This window comes from Plectropomus leopardus, chromosome 22 (genome assembly GCF_026936395.1).
Source record: "Plectropomus leopardus strain MGB_pleo_1.0 chromosome 22, ASM2693639v1, whole genome shotgun sequence".
NCBI classification, from domain to species: domain Eukaryota; kingdom Metazoa; phylum Chordata; class Actinopteri; order Perciformes; family Serranidae; genus Plectropomus; species Plectropomus leopardus.
This window is the reverse complement of record NC_142197.1, coordinates 2,512,867-2,537,885: the sequence shown is the minus strand read 5'-3', so window position 1 is coordinate 2,537,885 and position 25,019 is coordinate 2,512,867. Positions and strand designations below refer to the sequence as shown.

Sequence of the window (25,019 nt, the reverse complement as noted above, 5' to 3'; positions counted from 1 at the left end):
TTGTCCCCAAAACAGCTGAAATACAAAAAGCTTTCACACCGAGTACAAAGCATTATCAGAAACACAGAGAGAGCTTCACAAACTACTCAGAGCATCCTCTCGAAATGTGATGTTTTTTTGTTTTTTCTACATTATTCAGAACTTTCTGGATCTATTATGTATTTATATATATTTACATACAGAACAATCTTAAGATTGAACCTCAGATCAGTTTTGATCACAAAAGTTAGAGATTAAACAAAACAACCCAAAATGAGGACTTTCTTTATCAGGAATTGACGAGTTGGGAGTGAGACGAAGATCGTTCAGCTTTTTTTAGATTACATGAGACAAAAACAAAGTTTTCTTCCCAAATTCAAGATAACACGAGGTGAGTCACTGATATACAAATGAGGATTTTACAGGTGAAGTATTCCTTTAAGTGAAACTGTTAAAAAGACAGACGCTGGTGCGGCTTTACATAATGTCTCGTACAGCATCAGCCCTCATTAATCTAATCTAATATTTTCTTTCCGCTGTCGGCCTCTCCGTCTCCTCTCCTCACTGCAGTTGACAGATGTGTTTGTTCGCTGTTTAAACACACACACTGCTCCGTTGTCTCTCATGCTCTACTTAAGCTCTCGTCGACATGCGCTTGAATGCTCGCGCATCGGCGGCGGGGGTGTGTGAGCACGCAGTGAGGGCAGGATAATGTGCGAGTGGGTCTCCGGTGTCATGTGGGGGGAAAAAAGAGAGGCGTAAACAGAAATCGGTGTTGATGGAGCGCCGCACAGAGGGAGCAGAGCGATAGACGAGAGTTTATAAAGAGAGCGAATAATGTAAAGCACAAATACAACACAATGGAGCCGCGTGTGAGTCTGCAGCAGAGACGCTCAACCTGCTTCACTCAGGGGCCACTCCTGAACAACGACAGGAGGCCAGGGGCCAATCGCAGCAGCCCCATACGTGTGACCGGGATTTTAGGACGTTTCTTGGATTTTAGGATGTTTCTAGTATTTAATGAGGTTTCTAGTATTTCGGGTAATTTCCAGGATTTGAAAAGGTTTTTAAGATTTTAAACCTTCTTAGGATTTTAAACATTTCTAGGATTTTAGGATGTTTTGGGGATTTTAGCATGTTTGTATGATTTTAAGGACATTTCTAGGATTTTAGAAAGTTTCAGGATTTTAGGGTGTTTTAAGGATTTAGCATATTTTCATGATTTTAAGGATATTTCTAGGATTGTAGGACGCTTGTAGGATTTTAGGATGTTTTCAGGATTTTAGGAAATTTCTAGGATTTTCAAATATTTCTTGGATTTTAGGACATTTCTAGGTTTTAACAATGTTTCTAAGAGATTTTTTGGGATTTTAGGACAATTCTTCAATTTTAAGACATTTGTAGGGTTTTAGGTAGCTCCCAGAATTTTAGGATATTTCTTGGATTTTAGGACATTAAGGTCTAAGCTATGACCTCTGTTGAGGGGTGTGGGAGATCCTCCACTGCCACTTTTTTTGATAAACAGCCTCTATTTTGATGCTGTTTCATGCACTCTGGCTCCTTATGTGTACTAACAGTACAAACACATTTCCCAGTGTGAATCACTTTATTTCTATAGTGAATTAGAAAATGGTTGAGGGGGCCACATTTGGCCCACGGGCCGTAAGTTGAGTATCTGTGCTTTAGAGGTTCGACAGTGAATTACCTGCCTCGCTCATATCCACTTTCATTACGGCCTGACATTCAGGGAATGTTTGGGTGAGATGTGTGTGCCGGTGTGTACCTGAATGTCACGGCGTAATGAGAATGGATATGACAGTGACAGCGCCATCAGCGAATGGAGAGCCCGGGCCGCCGCTTTTCCTTTTTCTCCTTGTGACACGTGCGCACAATCTTGCTCTATCTAAGACAGTGGGGTGCAATAGAGCCAAGACAATAACCAAACTCTATTTACCAGACCTCATTCCCTCATACGGACCCGAAGTAATTACTTTTAAATTGCAAAACTGAGGGACATTAACAAACGGTTGCGGCAATTTGGGTCCGCCTGGGGCTAGACAGCTTGTTTTCAAATGGAAATGAAGGTATTTTGCCATTGTCCACTGCAATATCGTTGTGTTATGGTTTAAGGCTTTTTTTCCGTGTGCCTGATAAAAGCGAGGGACACTGGCGGTGTTTACCAGGCCCATTGTGGCAGACGACTGCTCAGACTGAGGATAATTCTAGCTTAACGCCGTCAGAGGAGAGTGTCACTCCTCCGACTCAGAACGACAGACGGACATGCTGCCGCTGCTCGGCCACATAAATCAACACAGACACTTCACTGATATTGGTGGCGAGTGACAACGTAAACAGAAAAACCCCACACACACTGCACACGCACAGGCGCAGGGAGGAGCATGCGTTTCCCCCACGTCAGGGTCGCAGCACATCAATAGCAGCCATGATTATCATGATCAGCCCTAATGAGGGGGCTACGGGGGGGGGGACGCCGCTCGTCTCTTTTCTCAAACACAGCCTGTTATTACCACTTTTTTGTCTCTCTCCCTCTGACTCACACTCGTCTTACACTGTGTAATTCGCTCCCAATCATGGTCCCTGTCATCCCGCCTTGTCACCGGCCTGACAATGTCGATAAAGGCGGCCCAAAACCAGGGGAGCACAAAGGAGCCGCGGCTGGGTCCCCATTATGGTGCCGCCGGGGTCGCCATGCAGCTGATGAGGTCTGTAACGCCACCTGCACGTTGTGGCTGTTGTGTCAAAAGGTGCTGCTTTTTGTGCCAGTTTTTCTGACAAAGTTTGTTCTAGATGGAAAATCTGTGACCAAAAAAGTCTGTCCTTTCAGACACTGGACCGAATTGACGGGACTCCTCACACTACATTTGGCTTCAAATAAGAAATCTGCATGGACTAAAAACTACAGTTCAGATAGTCCCATGAAATCCAAAATGACATCAAATACAATACTTTTGTATACTTCACTGTTTATTATCAAAAACTGAAACTCATTAAACCGATCTCGTCCCGAGTTTTTTGCTCAACTGACCCCAAACTTGCTACAGGGCGTCTTCAGATTATCCTACTAAAATGATCCACATAGAATTTTGGTTTATCGAAACAATGCATCAAAATGTTTGACTGTAAACATATATTTGCAAATTCTTGCAAAATAAAACATCATGGTTTATGAAAAAAATGACAAAACATTGCTGTCATGGTAGAGAAAGTGTGTAATATTTTAGAATATCATCTAAAAAACTGAATTTTTTGACGGCATTTTGAATTCTGCGCTCGTGTGAACTACTGCAGTCTATGGAAAAATGGCTTTCTTTAAACATCAGTTTTTCCCTTTTGGAGCAAAACAATCTTTGTAAAAATAAATGATCAACATCTCTGCTGTCCAGATGAAGTCTGCAAACTCTCAGTTTAGTCTTGATTAGGGAATTTTTGACAGCAGTTTGAAATGCGCCTTTCCATGCACAGACAGCTGATATCCTGCCCCCTGGTGGTCGGCTCAGTCATAGTGTGAAGCCGTCTGGTTTCTCTCTTGGCACCGGGATAGTGACTTGATGTCTGAGGTTGTGAGTTAAAGCCTCATGTGATGCAGAAAGCACATCTTAATGCTGAGTTGTTCATTGTCTTTCAGTTCATCTGCTGCCTGCTGCTAAAGATGCTCGGCCCGGACCCACTGCTGCTCAGCAGCTAAAATACTCGTTTGATTATCTGAAACAGTGTTATTTGCTGCCCGTCTTGGCCAGGACACTCTCGAAAAAGGGATCTCAAAAACAGACTCTCAACAAGTGTTTATCTCTCGGTTTAAATAAAAGTTAAATTAAGCAGATGGCTTGAATAAGAGTTGAGTTGATAATAATGGTTTTCCAAGTTGTTGTTTCTCTTTCCCCTCATTTTTGTAGGGGCTGATTTACGTTAGACGAGTTCATAACTGGGTCATTTACAGTATTTTTGTTAATTTACACAGTGACTCAAGTTTTTGTGAACAAAATAAACAGTTTGACGTGCAGCCAATTCAGACTCAAGCCACTCGACTGACAGGGTGACGAAACTGTGGCCAGGCTCGACCTCGGGAGTACAGTAAGTCGTGACTTTTACAGAGAGGTGACTCACAGATATTAAAATGCCGGCTCATTAACAGAGTGAGGTGCGTGTTTAAAAGGAGTCAAAGAGACAGAAAGAGAGAAAAGAAAAGAAGAGAAGAGAGAGCTGAAGGAAGGGCGAGAGTACAGTACCTCCATGGTCTGAGACTGGTGCATGGCTTTGATTGCATTCTGTGCCATAGCTCTGGTGGAAAACGTGACAAACGCACATCCTGTAGGGAGGGGAGGGGGAGAGGAGGGAGGGATGGAGGGACAGTGGAAGGGGAGGGCGGGGGGGAGGAGGGCAGAAGGGCAGGAGGAGGGAAGACAAGAAAGAACAAAAACAAGACAAAAGGGTTGGACACGTCGTTGTTATAAAAAAAACCCAAACAGAGATTGATACAGAGAACAGCTCACAGGCGGACAACGGCGTTGTCAGTCGCTGTGGAAACAACAGCCGGAAAACGAGCACAGTGTCATGACAACCAAACCCCACCCCCACCGTCCCACCACCCTCGCCCCATCCACAGGACATCTGAGACAACCTGAATCACCTCCATCTCCTCCTCCTCCTCCTCGTCTCGCTCCTGACCGAATTAGTCATACCTGAATTCAAGCGCTCTCCTCTCCCAATTCAACAAATCAGAAATTTGCATGAGAGCGATTTGAAATAATTTGTCTGATTGTCCTCTTGTCTTTGTCAAACAGGACAGAGATGTGGTGGCGGGGTGAGGCCGATTTAAAAAAAAAATCTGCAGGGGCTTAGGAGGTGGGAATCAGAGGGAGAATAATTCAATCCACAGAAGAAGAGGAGGTGTGGTCGACCTCCTCCGTGACTGACGCTGATTTTAGCCAATCAAGATGGGACGCGGCCAGAGAGGGGGTGGGGGGCTTGTTATTGGCCGTCTGCGTTTTCGGGGGGCGATGCACGGTTGTGTTTGTCTGGCTGGTTAGGGGAGTGATTAGAGGAGATAATGTGAGAAGTGCTTCAACAACCCCCCGGACTAATAATATGCTAACAGACTCACCGAGCCACGTTAGCGCAGCCAGGCCTGAACTGATTACACACACACACACACACACACACACACACACACACACACACACACACACACACACACACACACACACACACACAAAGACACAAAGACACACACACACGTTCAGGTTCGGCTGGCTGACTTTGGCGACGGAGGAAAAAACTAATAGCCTGAGTCATCAGATAGACTCTGCCTGGCTGTGTGGATGGGATGAAAGGGCAGAGAGGAAAAAGAGAGGAGAGGATGGATAATGCAACAGACAGAGAGCGAGGGGACGGACAGACGCGGCGAGGAAATAGATGCGATCATTGTCCTCTTCCACCTCTATCAAAAGCCGGCTGTTGCTGTGATAGAACGAGGCTGAGAGTGACGGATGGTCAGTTTTTCTCCTGTTTACAGCTGCTACACAGATTTCAGACTGAGGCTTTTCCCTGAGACGAGAGGCTATGATTCACCACAAAATACACGCCAAACTGGAGACCTCCAAAATAAAGGGGTTCTGAAACCAAAACAGGGTTTTTAGGGGGCTCTGATGACTTTTATAGAATGAAAAAAAACAACAATATGACAAGTATTGCAGCAGCATTTTTTTTCTGACTTAACAGCTTTGCATTTTGCTTCATACTTACGCACCGCTGCACTTCTTTAAAATGCTGTATTTTACTTAATTTTACACATTTTATACCCTCTATTTTAGCCACATTTTTATTAATATTATCTCAATGGGTTTTATTTTCCATCTTATGTTATGCATTCTGTGCATTCAAATTTTATCCATATTTTAATCTTACTTTTACTAGTATCATCAGGTGGGTTTTATCCATGTGAAGATGCATTCTGCGTATTATGTCCTGATCTTATTTTATTTTTAAATGCAGATTTGATTATGTCTTTATGTCTATTCATGTGAAGCACTTGGTTCCTGTAATTTATTTGTTGTAAAGCATGCCGGGCTGCATTTCTTGTATGAAAGGTGCTATACAAATAAAGTCTATTATTATTATTACTTTAATGGTAAATACTTAAAAGCCTCTTTTTCACTGCACAAAAAACCCGTGAACACCTGCTAAAATCTGTCTTTTTAATGTAATAAAAAAGGTTATAATAAGCATTAACACTGCATCAAATGACTGCGGTGGTCATTTACTGGCTGCGGGTCCGATTGGCATTGATGGAAACAAAACTAACGGGCCAATTTTAGCCTTTTTTACTGGCAAGATGCAATGACACCATAGACATTTTTCTCTAGCTTTTTAAAAATTATTTTCTAAATGTTCTAATTTCCAATTTGTGAAACATTTCTCCCTGAATTGCCTTTTTCCTTTTTTTTTTTTTTAAAAAAAGAAGTCACATCCATTTGTTCCCGGTTTAAAAGGTTTCAGTGACCAAGTTCAACATCAATCCAAACTAAAGTAAAATACTACAGAATTCAACCTCAGAAAGAGTTTTATTCTCAGCTGTATCGAGCTGCTTTTCAACTTGTATGAAACACATCTGACATCTTTTTTTCAACGCCTCTGTCCTTGCCAACTGGAAGTTATAGTTTACACGTCTTTCATATAAAACTGCCGTGCTGACTTCACGTTGGAGAGGTGAGAAGATAATAAAAAGAGACTGAAGGTCATCAGATTCTGCGGCTCTGACCCAGTAAACACTGTGAAGCGTCCTCTGCGGCGCTGCAGAGCGAGCCGGTAAAACTGTAGATAGGACATTCAGAAAAAGCGGGTCATTTTTTCAACTGATTCAGGGGACTGTCTATTTCCGACGGGCCACAATCTGTCATTTAACCGCTTCCTCACCAGCAGGTTGCCCCATCCTCTGCAGAGAGGCGCTACCCAAGAACTGGATCAGTTCTGGAGGGGGCTTCCATGTGGGTTAGCCCTCCAGACCGGACCTGAGAGGCTCTATTTATAAAACCGGTCAGCTGCAACATCATTGGTTGTCACCTAATGGAAATTTTGTCTCCAACTGGCTTTTTCTCACCAAAAAAAGATCTCTATCTTTAGCAGTTTTCTGTATAAACTCACTCTGACAAAAGTAAATATAACTAATAATATTGATTTAGGTTTATTTCAATTTTAGTTGTATTTACTTGATTCTGTGAAGTTATTTCAACTTAAAAATGACAAGTGATATAACCTTGTAAATGACTAGTTTGCAACCTGCAGAATACAAATATATAGCACAATAAACTTGGTTTACTGAAGTTGCCAAAACTTAGAAACATTAATTTAATTTAACTTGTCATTGTTAAGTTGCAACAAATTCACAAAATGAAGTAAATATAACTTAATTTTAAGTAAACTTAAACATTACATATAAAGTAAACATAAATTAAGATGAATAGTAAGTTTACTTTTCAAGTCAGTCAGTTTCCAAGATTTTTTTTGAGTAAAATCAGCTTGTTGGATTTTAGAGTACTGAATCCATAAACTGTTTAGTTAAGTCAGACTTGGTTTGATTAAGTTTTTATCATTCAGAAAAAAAGTTATTGACTTGTTTTTCTTTAAGTTGACTTCACAAAATTTTAAGTTCACCTTATAAACTTATACAAAGTAAACATGAAGGAAAAACATAAATTTACTCACTTTTTCAAGGTTGTTTGTTTGTTAGACTTTTAAAGTAAAATAAAAGTAAGATCAACCATATTTTACAGTGTGGCGTGATCCTGTGAAGCCTCTAAATAAAGAATTCCTTCTCCTCTGAACATTGATTCATTAATGTCAAAGCTGTTAATGAAAAAAAAAACTAAAAGCGATGCACTCTGGCTGGCTGTCTTCTGTTTTTCATGAGAGATGGGACGTGGCTCGAGCGCTAAAAATACCTCACGGGCCGCATTCTGTCGTCAGCGGAGAACCAAACAGTCCTTTAATGAAAGTAGGGTAGCTCCCCAGGCCCAGCCATCCACTGGTGGTGTGATCCATATTTTATTAATAGTGGGACGGCGCAGCTCTCCTCTGATTGATACCGCGTGTTAACAGGAGCTCGGCAGCTAGGTGGGACGAAACTCTTCTGGGATTTTCACAGAAATCCTTAAAGACCTATTTATTTCCCAACCTGGTTCGGGGTGTTTATTTACTCGCCAGACCTGAACCGGACTCGTGGCATTCCCTCTTTGACTCGCCGCTAAAGTGGTTTATATCGGCTCTACAGAAACGAGGAATTGGCCATCGCATCTGAAATATTCATGAGGACAAAAGAGAGGAGCTGAAAAGGGATGGAAGATGGAAAAGGGGAAACGGGGAAGCGAGGGAAGGAGGCTGATGTGGGATGTCTGGGAAAAAGAGGACAAATTGATGCTAGAGAGGATTCTAGGACACACTGTAAAAAATGTCTGTGAAATTAACAGCAGAGTGCTGTAAAATCATGACGTCATAAAACTGTAAATATGAAAACAATGAAAGTGTCCAATTTAAAGTATTGAAGTAAAGCACTGAACCAAAAAAACTGCTCATTTTAAAGAATTACAATTTACAGAATATAGTAGTTTTTTTTTTACAGAAAGCAAGCATATTAAGTTTTGCAAATGTATGCTTTACGGATAAATATGCAGTCTACAAATGGATTTTAAAAAAAGTGCTCCATAAACTCACGCTTCAAAAATGAATAATAAAATGTTTTTGGCATAAATATTTGGACAATTACAATAATAATAATTAAAAGAATTACATGCCCAAAACAGCAATTTGTAATTTAAAGAAAAATAATATTATTTTTTAATGAGTAGATTTTTGATTGCTAATTTATTTTGAGGAGTTTTACACATAATGTAACTGGTGATGGAAGTCCAGAAATTTTATTTTATTTTTTTTTTTAAATTACAAAAGTTTTCAATTGTTAGATTTTGCAGTTTGTTGTGTAATGTTATTTACATATTCACTGTATCTTTTTACATAATTATTCTGGCAACCACAGCTTCTTTCCTGTAAAATCAACAGTTTCTTTTTTTTCAGTGCAGCAGAGGGTGAACAGATAGACGCAGGGAGGAGAGGGGGTGATGTTTGAAGAAGCAAAGGAACATGGGAGTTTGAGTAGTTTGAGGCAAAGATTTGGATCGAGATAGAGACAACCTTGAGGAGAAAGAGAGAGAGAAGACACATGAGAAAGTAAGACTCGAGTCAACGATTAAACACCCAAAAACGTCTGACAAGCACAGAAAAAAATATACGACATATCCACGAGGAACCTGGTGACAGCGACAGCTCGTGTGACAGGAGGAGGAGGGACAGGAGGACAGAGAGTGTCAAAAGCCCCTCCGTCTCCTCAGCACATAGAGACCACAAAGGGGAGAGGGGAGGGGGAGGGGAGGAGTATCGGGGAGATAGTCGAAATGAGAGGGGTGGGCAGGTGCGTGAGTTTGTGTGGCGGGATGGTCGATGATTGAAGGAGAGACGATTTAAAGAGGAACGATAGCTGAGAGTGGACTGATGGATGAGACAGCCGGTGGACGCTTCGACCTTATGATCCACTGAGACGTTGACTTTGGTCATTTTTAGAGTCGATATTTTCAGCTCTGTAGCCTAGTTTGTTGGAGAAGTCGGGAGTAGACAAATGTGATTGATTTAACGGCTTGTTTATTGGCCTGTTTCTTGTTTTTAACCCTTTGAAACTGGAGAAAATTAAATTGATTTCTTTCAAAAACAGTAATGAGCTGAGACAGCAATGAGAGCAGAAATTAGCCAGAAATTAGGTAAAAGTGCAAGAAAATGACCTGAAAATTAGGGGGAAAATAATATAAAACAAACAGAAAAAGAAAGTAAAAAAAAAAACATGACAAAACAGAATAATTTGGAAAAAGTGAATAAAAAAATAATAATTCTACAAGAGCCTTTATCTTTTTCCCTAGCTAGAAATAACAAATTAGTAAAAAGTACGGGGAAATTACCTGAAAATTAGTTCAATAAAAATTCACAAAAGAAACAATATTGAAAAAAAAAGACCTTTGAAAAAGTGCTTAAAAATTATAAAAATATTGTAAAATATTTTTTTTAAATATGCAATTATAATTGTAAATATATTATTTTTTTCCCCTAGATATTTTTCCCTAGCTTTTGAAAAATAATTTTCTAAGTTTATAAATTTCTTACAATTTGCATTTTTCATCAAGTTGCTCTTAACCTTTTATCCCATGTTTCTTTTTAAAGAATTTGCAGCAATTTGATCATTGTTCAAAGGTTTAATTACTTGTGAAAGGCGCCTGAACGCAGCACAAAAAAGGTGATAATTATTAATCATCAGACTTTCAGAGCAACAAACTGGCCTCAGGGCAGGTGGTGGGTGGATGGGTCCAACATGCACAGGACTTTGACCCAGACTAAAACGCAAACCAGGCATATTCAAAGGTCTCTATTTTTGGAGCATGGAAACAAAAATAAAATGCTAGTGTAGATGTAGCCTCCAACATGCAAAATAACTTCCAACTGAGAAATTAAAAGAATTGCAATTTTTTGACAATTTTAGACTTAATTTAGATAAAGTTCTTGTGCAGCTGCATTCAACATTTGAGACTTTTTTTATTTAACAAAAGATGCCAAAGGGTTCTTAAAGTAAAGTATTAAAAAAAGCACAGTTTGGCACCAAAAGCGCATGTTGTACTGGCTCCAGTACAAATTGAGACGCTTTCTTTCTCACTTTACCGGCTTCGTATATGAACTGACGAATAACAGGGAAAACCCTGATCCCACAATAAGTCCTCCGTGTCTGTTCCTGACCTATTAAGGTAAACGGATAAAACGCGGCTGCTATAAATTGACTGTAAATGCAACGAGCAGCAACACGTCTCCTGATCTGGAGTGCGGGTCTGAAAACGCCCGCAGCCTCACTGTGGGAGCATCAAAGAGCTTAGGACTGGCTTACGGTGAGGCTAAACTGGAGCGGCGGGAAAGGTTGAAGGATGCGAATGGAGGTCAGGAGGTCGTAGAGGGGAGGCGGGGGGGTGTGGGGAGGTGGTGATCTGGGGCTGAGGCTGAGAGAGCGAGAGGGGGGGAGAAAAAAGAGAGAGAGAGGGGAAAAGAGATATATAGAGCGAAAAGGAGAAGCATGTATTCACAGAGGCCACAGCGGCCCCAAGATGTCGCTGCAGTTCATCCGAATTTAACGTGACTCTCTCAAAAGCTTGAAGGAAATCTGGATCGCTCTGCAACAAGGAGCTGACCGAAAACAAGGACTGATACGATGAAGTTAGGCGACAGAATTTAATTTAAAAAAAGTTTGTCCTAGTTCAGGGATACTCTACTTGCTTTAATTGGGGGCCACTTTTGGAAATAGCAGCAGCCCCAATACGTTTCGAGGATTTAAGGACATTTCTGGGATTTTAGCACAAATTATTAAGATTTTAGGATATTTCAAGAATTTTTAAACTTTTCTAGGATTTCAGGACATTTCTTTGATTTCAGGACATTTCTTTGATTTTAGGACATTTCTATGATTTTAGCACATTTTTAAGATTTAAGGACGTTTCTAGGATTTTTAAACCTTTCGAGTAGTTGAGGACATTTCTAAGATTTAAGGACGTTCCAAGGATTTTAGGACTTTTTTAGAATTAAAAGACATTTCAAGGATTTTTGGATGTTTCTAGGATTTTAAAACATTTAGGATTTTAGGACATCGCTAGGATTTTGGTATGTTTCTATAATTTTGGGACATTGGGGTCTTAACTGGGACCTCTGTCGCGGGTGTGGCACCTTACGGAGACTAAAAGTACAAAAATAATTCCCAGTTTGTGTTTTTTTAATGAGAATTAGAAAATCGGGGGCCAGATTTGGCGTGTGAGCTGTACGCTGACTATCACTGAACTATAACCTCTGATTCACTGAGAAAACATTGAAACCTTCAGATGCACAGCAGCACCTGGATATCTGTTGGGTCTGTTTGGTTCGTCCATCACTCATACTTCAGATTTGGTTGCTACAGGTAACACTGGGATGCACCATCCACTCAGTCTACAGGATTTTATGCAACAAAACGCAGGAAAGCAGACACACATGTCCAAATACACTGAAGGAACCTGGACAGAAGATTAAACTGAGAGAGATTTACTTTAACTTTAGCTCCACTTGTCACTGGCGTCTTTGGTTTCTTTCTCTTATTACTTCTGTATTCTGTGACTGCAGCCTGACAGCAAATGGTAAAGACATCATTTATGCCAAATCCAGACTATACACACATTTTTTTATTATTTTTTCGACTCCTCTTGGAGAATTCTCGACTTCGACGACGCGCGCCGAGCTCTCTTCCACACACGAGTGCAGACGCGGTGAAGCAAAAGACGATCACTCCTGGTTCAGGAGCATTAAATTACTCACACCTGTGAGTTGCATTTTCACCCTCTGCACACACACTCTGTATACGCTGCTCACTGACAGACTCAAACTCTTTCTGGGGACTGTGAGGCATAAAGACGGAGCCCGCGTTCAGCGCCCGGTGACCATGAATGGTTCAAGGTCGACTTTGATTCACAAAACTGCCTTTATGGATGTAAACGTTTGTTGCTGTTGCCGTCAGGTTGCCTGTACGCTCGACTGTCACCCTCTGCTTTGTGGACTATTTCGGAGTCTTGAGTTTTGCATTTTGGCCATTTTGTTTTTTAGAAGTGATCAAATTTGGGGAACCTGAAGATACTGAAGTGGGAGCTTCTCATCAATCTTCTTGTTGGCTATTTTACAGGTTAGTTTGTGTTTTTTTGTGGGTTTTTTTTAACCTGGACTCTATTTTCCCATGTTTTTGCATCTAAGTGAAACACGGAGACACATTTTTTATGTATGCTGCAGCCTGCGATAAAACAGGCTGCAATGTAACCTCCTGGCGCATGTCCGTACTGTCAATTTACATCCACTTTAAGCGTTTTTTTGTCTTTTTGTTTGCCACTGACAGGCCCAGATTACTGTTTTAAGTGTCTGACTACATTGCAGAGAGGATCCCAACGAAGATAGACCTTTTTGTTCAGGAGTAAGATCCTTTTTGTTTAACCAAAAATATCCCCGAAATCACCAAAAACACCAGACTCCATTTAAATAAACAGTAATTTTAGTGTCTATAGAGCAGCATATTTTCACATCTAACTGCGCGAATTCAGAGTTTATTTCAATCATATCAGAGTTGGTGATTGTTAGAACATTACTTGTCTTTAACCCTTTGAAACCTGGAGCAAGATCACTATTTTGTGTTGCATTCAGACACCCTTCAAACGAATTTTAAGCTCTGCACTCTAAGCAAAGCGGTGCGATTTCTTTCAAAAACATGGAAAAAGGCAATGAGCAGTTTGGTAATAAATTTTTCCTCCTTTTTTTGTAATTTCTTGCCTTTTTTTCTCTTCTTTTGTTACTCATTGCTTTTTTGCCGTGTTTTGGGGGAAAAAAAACCAGTGAATTTGCACAGATTTTAAAGAGTTCAATGCAGTCCGGTGGATCAGGTGGAGGTGATATTGGACTGTTTCTGGTTGTTACTCTTTAACAAAAAGCTCTCTGTCTCTGCAGCAACCCTTTCCATAATATCCTCAGACACCGAGAATAACAATCTGAGCCTGTCAGTAAAGTCTACCGTGTTTTTTTGACCACACTATTGCAAAAATGTAGTCATTTTTTGAGGCTATTTCAGGTAAATGTTGGAGAATCTTGAAAGGAAGCAGACTTGTTGTTTACATCTCAAAAAAAGTTTCTTGTGTTTAGTGCTGCAGGAACACACTAATCACCAACGGTAAACAACGTCTTCTTGTGACATTGACAGCTCAGGAAAAACTTCCAGTGAAGAGAAAATGCAAATGAGCTGATTATGCAGCAAAATACTTCTAAGTAAGTCGAGGACGCGATGAATGGTTCACTAGAAAGCTGCTGGAGTGATATTTAAAATAAATACAATAAAAAAAGATAAATTCTTAGATTTCTGAGTGCATAAAAATAATGAGCCCATCCTTTTTATGATCAGTGACTTTCAGAAATAAAGCCACTGCCTCAGAAACCGTCTATAACCAGACAGCTCCTGTCACACGGCGGCGCACTAACGACTTCCTGCAGGACTTTGAGTTTGAGTCACGGCAGCAGTGGAAACCAGTGAAGAGCAGCAGCTGCTGGAGGCCGCTCTGGTGATAATAATCACAGGAGGAGTTTACGTGTGGATGGAGGAGAGTCGGAGCGACACGCACCTCTGCTCAGCCCGTCGGGCCCTCTGAGGATCCGGCACTCCTCGATCTGTCCGAACGCAGAGAACATGACCCGGATGTCGTTCTCGTTGCACTTCTTCGACACCATGCCGATGAACAGCTTCCTGTCTTCCACCGCTGCAGAGACGAGAAGAAAAAAGAGAAGCAGCGTGAATAAAAAGGAGGATTTCACGGCACTTTTACAGATTTAATAATTCTTATTTGTTTTTAACCGTTTGAAACCTGAGCAAATTGCTAAGAAGGCAATAAGCAATTGGAGAAGAAATTACCCAAAAATTAAATGAAAAGAAATTATCAAAAAACAAAAGAAAATAAATATATATATGTATTATTTTTCATTTTTACATTATACATTTGAAATTATTTTGCAGGAAAAAAACTTTTGATTTTTTTTTTTTTTTTACTAATTTCTTGTTAATTCCCATGATTTTGAGAGAAATTACGCCATTTTGCTCAGCTTTCATAGGGTTAACTTAACCACACAGCGACCATAGTGTTAAAGATTTTTGACATATCAGTTACATAATATTATAAATTACAAATTTATACTATTATGTATACTATACTATTATTACTACTATTTATATAAAGATTTTTGTAAAGAAAATAAATAAAAATGAATAAATAAAATATGCGTTTCTAATATGTTTAGTTAATTGATTTATGTGTTTACTGATTTTCTGGACTGGGTAATTTTACTCTTAATGCTTTAAGTACAATTTTGTGATTATACTTACTTTTACTTGAAACAAACTATTTTCACAGTGAGATGCAGTACTTTTACTTTTGAAACGAAACTTCAATCTTCTGCTACCAAGTTTTATGAAAAGTTTGTCTGTAATACAGCTTACAAAGAAACTATCGGAAAACAACTTTTTTTTTGGCGCAACAAGAGAATGAACCGAAAAATAGCGAAGGAGAAAAAGAAAGACGGGCGAGAACAAAGATTCATAAAAGAAAAAGTCATAAAAAGATAAAACAGAAAAACTCCAGAAATGTGGAAAATGGGATGAGACGAAACAAAACAGCAATCAAAAGAAAACAGTCAAAGAAAGAGAGGAAGACAGAAGAAGACAGACAGAGTTCACGTATTTCATCATGCCATCTGCGAGGCTCTGATCAATGTCTCATTATCACTTCAACGCCGACTGCTCGCTGAGACTCTCCAGCTCGTCCTCTCTCACCCTCGTCCTCCCCCCGCCTCGCCTCCTCCTCCCTTCTCCCTCATGGATTCCTCCTCTCTTCCCTCCTGCGCTGACACAATCCCTCCTTCTCCGGTGCAATCTCGAGGAATGCGAGCAGGTAACGGTGAGAAACTCGTGTGTGTGTGTGTGTGTGTGTGTGTGTGTGTGTGTGTGTGAGGTTAAGTGTGAATCAGGCTGCGAGCGAAATCCTCATTGCTAGCAGGAACAATGTGTGTGTGTGTGTGTTTTTGTGTTCCCACCACATTCAATGTAATGCTAATCCAATTCATTTTTAATGAGGAAACTGTCAGCTCTTACCGCGAGGCGAAAGAGATAAGCGGTCTGTTGCACTCTGGGAAATCAATAGCGCACTTGTTTATTTTGCTGTTTGAATTGTTTGTGTGTTTAAAAAACAAACCGTCGGGATACGCTGCCAAGATAAGTGTTGTTTCAAAAAGCTTTAACTCCTTTGTACACAGCGTGTGTGTGTGTGTGTGTGTGTGTGTGTGTGTGTGTGTGTGCGCATCACTCCAGAGGAAGATTACCACAAGTCTAACAGCAATGTAATTAATTTACTCTGCGTCGATAGAAAAGAAAGAGAGGAGATATCGTTACAATTGACTGTTTCTGTTTTTTGGGACGAGGCGTGCAGGCGGGCGAGCGGGCGATAAGACTCATGAAGCCCGCTCTGGGATGATCTGGAGACAGCTTTGCATTCTGGGATAAATTGGAGCAGAATTGGCTTCATGTTGCGATTCAACACATTAAGAGACGCCCGAAAAAATCATTAAAGTTTAGAGACAAGAAACTAGAAACACCGCCACGTGGTTTAGTTTGCATCCACTGAAAAAAAGGTTTTTGTTAGATATCCCGTTAAAAAAGAGACAGACAAGGTCACGGTGACCTTCACCTTTGACCATCAAAATCTACGCAGTTTATCCTTGAGTCCAAGTTAATGTTTGTGTCAACTCTGAACAAATTCCCTGACTGAGTTTTTGAGATATTGTGGTTACAAGAATTAGACAGACGAGGTCACAGTTATCTTGATCTTTGACCTATGACCACCAAAATCTAACCAGTTCATCCTTGAGGCCACGTGACTGTTAATGCAAAAAAAAAAATCCTTACAGGTTTTCATGAGATAATGCATTCACAGAATGAGTCTCATTAGGTCACAGTAACCTTGACCTTTGACCACCAAAATCTCATCATCAATCAGCTATCACCTGCACAGGGGCATAAAAACAGTTCACAAATACACAGTGTTTGTTACTTTTAGCAAACATTCCTCAAATGTTTCTCATCTTTCTCCAGCTGTAAAGTGGAGAGAGATGCGTAAGCGGAGCATAATTTTAGGATGGATTTTCGTTTGATTGCTCTGGAGTGGGCATGACCTTTCAATCACAGCGTCTGTGGAGAACCACGGGGATCTGAAGCTGAACGCCACCCACACTCCTCTCACCTGCATTGTTCAGTCACAAGAGGGAGAAATGAAAATCTCCTGGAAATACAAGCAAGCTTTTCTCCGACAGACATTCACACAAACATCCCTCGACCCTCCGGCGGCCCACAGCGCCGCGACCTACGAGCTGAAGAAGTCAAGTGTGGTTTTATATGATGGGAGGCTTCAAATTTGATTGGTTTGAATTTATATATCCACCCCCAAGGGCAGGATGAGTCAGCAGAAATATTTTACTGTGTCACAGGAAGTGAAAGGAGGGCAATTTATTTAACACATGCAAAAAAAAGCAGTTAACCCTTTGAAACGTGAGCACATTAGTTAAAATTAGTTCTTTCAAAAACATGTGGAGAAGGCAACAAGCAACCTAACAACACATGGTCCAATAAATGGCAATAAATTAGTGAAAAAAGTTGCAGGTAAATGAGCTGAAAATAAGCACAAAAAAAGTTTAAAAAGCAAGAAAATACCTAAAAAAGTGAGAAAAATAAAAACATATTTTTAAATATTATATTATGTTTTTTTAAGTTAAAAAAAAGCACATGACCCAAAAAAAGTGCAGAGGATAAACAAATATGAGTATAATTTTTTTAACTGTAATATATATTGTATGTAATGTAATAAATATATACACATTTTCTGGGCATATTTCCCTAGTTTTGTTTTTTGTTGATACATTTCTGAAAATTAAAAATCAAAAAAAAAAATTTTTTTAAAAAAAGTAAAACATTTTACTAATTTCTTGCAATTTGTTAATTTAAAAAAAAAAAAGTAATTTCGTTTATCGTCTCTTTAAAGACACTTTTACAGGACCTGAATGTGTTGCTCTATTATTACAATCTGTTTTTAATTGATTTCGTTTTGATGCACTCGCCGTGTTTTGTCAGCTTCATTATGTTCAGCGATATTTAGCCGAGGAAGGTTTGGAAACTGAAAGAAAACCTGATTAAAGTTGGAGAGGAGAGCAGACATTGTGGACAGGCTTTTCTAAACAAAATCTAATTTGGTGTGTATTTGGCAGTTCTGCTCAATTACTTTATTTTGAGGGTCAAATTCCACAATTATAAAAACAAAATGGAATTTTTGTCTTGCTTCTGCACAGTTTAGGTTTCCAGTTAATCAGCTGTTGAGGTTCGGTGCGATTATGAAATGACCGTTACTGTTTGGTGAAGCTAAAATCAATGGATGTTTTGGAAAAAGCCCCGAGTAAAAGCTGTGAATATTGGATATGAGTTTTTGTCATGTGTAAGTAATAATAATCATAATCATCTGATGTTTACTTTAAAAGTTGGTTAAACAGAAATTTTGTATTTTAATTATATAATCAACCCTTTGAACCCTGGGCAATTTGGTTTAACTTAACAAGACATGGCTCAAAAATTCACAAAAAAAGTGAAAAAACCAAACAAGCAAAATAAAAAAAATAAATTAAAACAAGAAAAAAAGAAAGAAAATAACCCAAATAAGTGCAGAAAATAAAAATGTATTTTTAAAATATTTTATTTTATTTTTTATAATAATAATTTTAAACGTAAAATTATTATAATTCTAAATATAGTTTTTTGGACATTTTTTTCTATTTTGATAATTTCTAGATAATCCTTTCCCCTGTTTTAAAAGGTTTTTTTTGTAATTTTCTATTCACCTTTTAATAATTTCTTGCAGTTGGTGGGACATTTCTTGCCAAGTTTGTTATTGTATTTTTGCCTTTTTTTCTTCTTTTTTTTAAAGAAATGAGACTAATTTGCTAATTAATTTGCTTGTTAACAGACTGAAATGTGCCTTGCTCTTCCTCCTCTCCTCACGGTCGGCCACGCTTGTCGAAAAAAAAGGGGCATAGCTCCACTGCGGTAAAACTCTGTGATTGTTTTTTAGACATCTTATCAAATGAGTCTGTAAATTTAGGTTGAGTCAGATGACAGTAATCATAGATACAGACATCCTAAAAAACGGATGGGGGATCTGAAAGGGTTAAAATCTTATCCATCTTTGATGGTTTTTAATTTCTTACAGCAGATTGCATCCATGAACCAAATCAAACCTAAATGTTCAGGGTCCCCTTGACCTCATGTGTGCATATTTCAGGATATCTGCTGCCGAGCTTTCTACAGCCCCTGAAATGCTCTGCACAATAATTAAATTTGGTTTGTGATGTCCCAAAAAATGGTAAATAGACAAAAATACATTTGAAAAAGCCCAGCATGTCCCCAAACAGTCTGCTTACAATCCTGCGACCTCACAGCTGATAGTTTTTGTACCTCAGGTGGAAAAATATTCCCCCCGTTTAAATTTTTGTCGGTGATGTCTGCGGATCAGTCAGCGTGACAGAACTCCAGAAATCTCTGCAGCAGATATCTGGATTTTTTTTTTCTGCAAATAAAACTGAAATTATTTGCATGGCTAAGTGAGAAAATGTGTGTTTTTGCAATTTGGATGAAGTGACCCTTACAGCGGAGTAATTGAGCAGAATATGAAGACGGATGAAACCATGATTGGATGAAGTGACCATTAAAATCTGGATGCAGGTAGTTTAAAAAAAAGGGGGGCGAATTTTAAACCCTGTGTGTTTGTACATATTAAAGAGGAACTATTCTGCTCATTTTCAGTTTCTACTGCAACATTTTAAACGCTCTTATGATCAAACTAGAATTACCAACACGTTGTTTTATGCCTCAATGCACCAGTCAAGGTTCTCTTACAGTTAACATCCATGTCTGAAAACACGGACGCTTCACGCACAAAAGATCTCTACAATCAGCCGTTTCAGGTGGACACCCAAAGCTTTTCAGTTACAAACATGTTTTATATTTGACCACCAAATTCTACTCAGCTTAACCCTGAGTCCAAGTGAATGTTTGTGTCAGATTTAAAGAAAATCCCTCACTGATTTCTTGAGATATCATGCTCACAAAAATGAGACACATGCAAGCTCACAATGACCTTGACCTTTGACAACCTAATTCAAATCAGCTCATCCTTGAGCCCACCTGAATGTTTGTGCAGAATTTAAAGAAATTCTCTCTCAAGGTGTTCTTGAGATAATGCGTTCACAAGAATGAGACAGACAAGGTCACTGTAACCTTGACCTTTGACCACCAAAGTCCAGTTAGTCAAACACAGTTTTTCTCATACAGTCTGTGCTGGAGCACACGTATTCACTCTCTGTCTGAGAAGCTCCATTTAGCATCTTTCTCAGTAAGCCCCCGTCCCAAAAAAAGCCCAGTCAGGTTCCAGCAGGAACATATCTGAAAGCGGTAAGAAATTAACAACAGCAGCAACCAAGATGACATGCTCAAATGTAAAAAAAACCCCACATAATAACACCACAAAATGTCTCCATACTGCTCGTCCGAAGAAATCCAAGTATCGTGAAGCCCCAACGTGCCAAGTTGTTTTTTGCGCGTGGATACCGCGAGCTGTTGGTCTTAAGAGAGCGCACATACGTGAACGTGGCTCTCACGTTAGGAGCTCCAGGCTACAACAAGGCTAAAAGCATGACACCAGCAATGTTTTTCAAAACAACTTGGCACGTGGGGGCTTCAGGACACTTACTTTGGACGAGCACTATCATTATGATGTATTTTTAAACATTTGTATTCTGGTCACCACTTGCTTCATTTGTTTGGGAGATTGTGTTTTGTGGGTGATAAAAACTTCATCCGACTTTCCATTAGCACAAGGGTGAGTAGATGATGACTGAATTTTCATTTTTGGGTGAACTATCCCTTTAAAGACACAAACTACAGAAAAGCAGAATGGGTCTCCTTTGAAAGCAGCAGATTTGCCATAACTTTACATCACGGAGGAGTCCGTGTGCTGACACGCAGACGATGGAGTGGCATCATAAAGCCACCTGCTACATCACTGTCCACTGCGGGGGATCCAATAAAACCACAGTATCCAGCAAGCCAGGGGAGGAAATCCTTATAAAAGCCATCACCCGCTCCGCTGAAATATGGCGAAATACGACTTTATCAGACATAACCGTCGGGGTAACGATGGCGGAACTTAATAAAGCAGCCGCTGCTCGCTGCCAGAATGGTGAAATATGGAGCAGACCGTACGTAACGTATCCATCCACTTAATGGTAATGACCTTTAATAAACCCAGTGTTAGAGTCGCTGTAACAGTGACGAATAGCTGCTCAGAGGTGGATTAGTTTAGTCAGAGGAGGAGACGGAAGAAGAGAAAGAGATGGACGTTATAACAGAGAGACAACATGACTGATCAATCCTGCGCACACTGTAAAATATGACAAGCTGATCTCACTTTAAAAAAACGTGGGAAACCAACTGACTTGCAAAAGTAAGTAAAAATAACTATTCTTACTTGTTATATTATTTGTGAGGTTTACTTACAATTCTGTTGTATTTACTTCATTTCGAGACATCAACTAAAAAGTGAAAATAACTATTATTTTATAAGTGATTGTAATCAAATCAATTTTAGGACATTTTAGTATTTTAGGATGTTTCTCTGATTGCTGGGATTTATGGATTTTCTGAGGATTTTAGGGCATTTGTAAGGATTTTAGGGCATTTGTAAGGATTTTAGGACTTTTCTCTGATTTTAGGACTTTTATAGGATTTTAGGACATTCTAAGTTTTAAGACATATTTTGGATTTAAAGATGTTTCAAGGATTTCAGGACGTTTCTCCGATTTAAGGACTTTTATAGGATTTTAGGACATTTCTAGGATTGTAGGGATATTTCGGATTTCAGGACATGTTTTGAATTTTAGGACATTTCCAGGATTTTAGGACATTAGTGTGTCTTGTCTCTGTCAGGGGTGTGGGGGATCCTTTGATCAATAAGCTCTATTTTGATGCTATTTTATGCACTCTGGCACCTTATGGATACTAAAAGATTGTTCAACAACACCTCAGGTAAGAAGAAACGTGTAGTTTTAGATTTTGGGGTGAACCGTCCCTTTAAAGACACCCCGATGCTTCCCGTGGTGCATATCGTCCAACAGCTCCCTCGTTAGGTTGAGAGGGAACGGAGGCTCGCTATAGGAAATCAATTCAGAGCTGGATCTGCAATATGTAGTTTGGAAACGGGGTGATGTGAGGACGGGGTGGGTGACAGTGCTTGTGTGAGATATATGCATAAAAGCGATTGTGTGTGTGTGTGTGTACGTGCACATCGCGAGGAGTGTGTGTACAGCATGTTTGTATGAGCGAGCAGCCACAGGGGAGAGAGGCTGGTTCACCGCGAGGCCAAAACGATTCAACTTTCACTGACCTCCTTCTGAAGCACCTTAATAATTCATCACACATATAAGAATATATTTATATATATCAGCATTTCCCCCTCTTACTCTCTCTCTCTCTGTCTCTTCCCCTCTTCCTCTGCTTCTCCCTATGTCTCTCGCTCAGTCTTTTCCCCCTGTGTCTCGTCCCGTCTGCCCGTCAGCCAGCGAGCAAACACGCCGCTGAGACGGCTATTACCAAGCAAATTCAAAAAGGCTATTGATGCATGTGTGTGTGATATTGATGCGACTGTCGGTGTGTGTGTGTGTGGGCGGCCACTCACCGTTAGATTTCTCACTGTCTGCAGGTTTCATCTGAATGGGGTGGTGCATCTGCGGAGACACAAGAGAAGGACAAAATATATTAAAACGCTGCACACAGACACACACGAACACAGACGCTGCACAGCGCTCACACTCAATATTTCAGGTGTTGAAACAGCGAAAAACATCACTTCCGATCTCACAAACTATAACTGGCAATGTAACGAGAGGTGTTTTCCTTTCTGTGAAATTTTCATAGATTAGGATAAATTATAGAAAACACAGTGCGTGGATAATTCAGAGTTCATTTCAAAATGGTTTAAGGCGATTTACCGGCGTAGTTTGAACTATTGAATCACAAGCCTTCATGACTGGAACGTCTGTTTCATCAATTAAAACTTTATCAGACCTTGAGGCGCTTTACCTCGCTTTGTTCAGAAAAACGACTCACAAGCAAAAGGACGTATCTGAGAGCTGACAGGTGAAAACATAGACTGTATGTAAAGATGGACGACATGACAGCTCCCCCAAAGTGAGGCTCTTCAGTCTGGATCGCCCCCTGGTGTCTGTCTGCCGTATAGGTCATAAAGCCCGCCCCTCCATTTAAATAAACAGGCCAAGCTAAAATCTCAAAATACACGCCAAATAAATCTTTCCCAAAGACGGTTTCTGTCACTGACGGCAGTTCTCATCACCCTGATTTTGTTTGAGTTTTTGTTTTCATGATAAGTTTGGCTTTAATGAGTTATTAAATTATACAAAAAGGAGATTTTCCGCCATGATTGACAGCTGTGACAGTCAACCCGTGTGCTCGCTTTCAATGGTGCTTCTCACGATCGGTCAGATGGGTGTTTTGGCGGCAACTCCGCCACCTCGGATATTGTTACTGCGCAGACTCTGGCCTCTTCCCTCCTGTGCACCTTCAGATCCTGTCCACCAATAGCACAAAAAGAATCGGTAACAAGGGACAACTCTGGCAGAGTCTTCTTGTTTTTTGAAAGAAATCAAACCAATTTGCTCAGGTTTCAACATTGTTAAATGCTCGGAAAAGGCGTCTGAACACAGAAAAGTGATGCTGATGCAGGTTTCAGAGGGTTAAGATGTGGTCCGGCTGGCGCGGACGCATTTTGTTTGCTTCTAAGTACATTTACAAATTACATTTATTTGCATTTTTCCTCACTCGGAGATAAGATACAGATTGCGTGTTTATGCCAGGTGTAAATGGGGTCTAAATGCTGCATTTACACTTGTCTTTTCAGATACTCGGTATCTCTCTGATGTGCCCAAGATGCAGTTTAATGGAGCTGAATGATGGATGTGTTTTTAAGGTGGCGGGTCTTCTTTTATGGAAAAACAAGAAAACACTTCACAAGATGAGAAGGCTTTGTCACCTCTCTCTCTCTCTCTCCCTGTCTCCCCCCCTCCTTCACTCTCTCCTCCTCTGTCCCTTTTTTATTCCCTCCATCTCTCTTTCCTTTATGGGAGATTATGTGGCTGTTTGATCTGCGGAGAGACGAATGACAGTGATTCTCCAAATCTAGCCCAGTATCAATCACACTCAGAGTCAAATACCAGCAGAGAGTGTGGGTGTGTGTGTGTGTGTGTGTCGGTGTCCGTACGAGTGTGTGTGCGCGCCCTGTCTTACCCATAACGCCCCTGGGCTCAGTCACGCTGTGACAGAAGGCTTTGATCTTCCAATTCTATCACACACCTTTATCCCAACTCTCTCCCTCTTGCTCTCTTCCTTATCATCCTCACTCTGCTTTTTTTCCTGTCTCACAGACCTGTCCTAGACACACACACACACACACGCACACACACGCACGCTCGCACGCACACACACATATATAGTCTGCCCGTTAAATAGTTCCCAAACCAGCCTGATGGGGGCAGTCGATGATGGAGGGGGATGAAATGAAGAAAAAATGCAACTGAAAACTGCAGAATGTACAGATAAACTTAAAAATATAACCAAAAAAAGAAGAAAGAGACAAACACTCCCATCATTGCAGCAATGCAAAAATACCAGAATAAAATGTTGGCTTTTTGTATGAGAGTAACAGACATTTGTAGCTGTGTTTATAGCAACAACTAGTGAGTGTTTTAATGAGAAATTGGGACGTGTCAGGCCGTGTTTGAAGTGACAAAAGTGGGTATTTCTTAACAAAACTGTGGGTCATTTCTAGCCATGTTTGATATGACAAAGCGAGTAGCTTTTGACGAGACTTTGGGTCATTTCTAGCTGTGTTTAAAGAGACAAGAGAATATTTCTGACAAAAGTCTGGGTCATCCCCTGTCGTGTTTGTTGCGAAAAAAGCAAATAGTTTTAAAGAGCGTTTGGGTCATTTCTACATGTGTTTATTGCAACAAAAGCGAACACTTTTTACCAAAAGTCTGGGTCATTTCTCGCTCTTATTGTGGTGACAACAGCAGGTATTTACTGGACTGAATGAACAACTGCACTTAAGATTGCACACTGTATGGACTCACTCCAAAATATAACCCAAAAAAAAGAAGAAATCATTGCAAAAATGCAAACATCCTATCATGGTACCAGCACAATCTGCAGAATAAAACTTTAGCTTTTTATA

At 40.0% G+C, this 25,019-nt stretch overlaps 1 protein-coding gene across 23 annotated transcripts in view; it reads right to left on the bottom strand.

Annotated features, from left to right (window-relative positions):
* Nucleotides 1-25,019, bottom strand: part of celf2 (cugbp, Elav-like family member 2) — a 282,005-nt gene that overhangs the window by 46,239 nt on the left and 210,747 nt on the right. For all 23 annotated transcript variants that reach the window (XM_088072822.1, XM_088072819.1, XM_088072820.1 and 20 more), the window contains 3 exons: nt 22,449-22,497; nt 14,253-14,387; nt 4,227-4,306 (listed from right to left, as the gene is read on the bottom strand). In XM_088072822.1, coding sequence (XP_087928948.1) covers nt 4,227-4,306; nt 14,253-14,387; nt 22,449-22,497 — 264 coding nt within the window. The remainder of the gene's footprint in view (nt 1-4,226; nt 4,307-14,252; nt 14,388-22,448; nt 22,498-25,019) is intronic.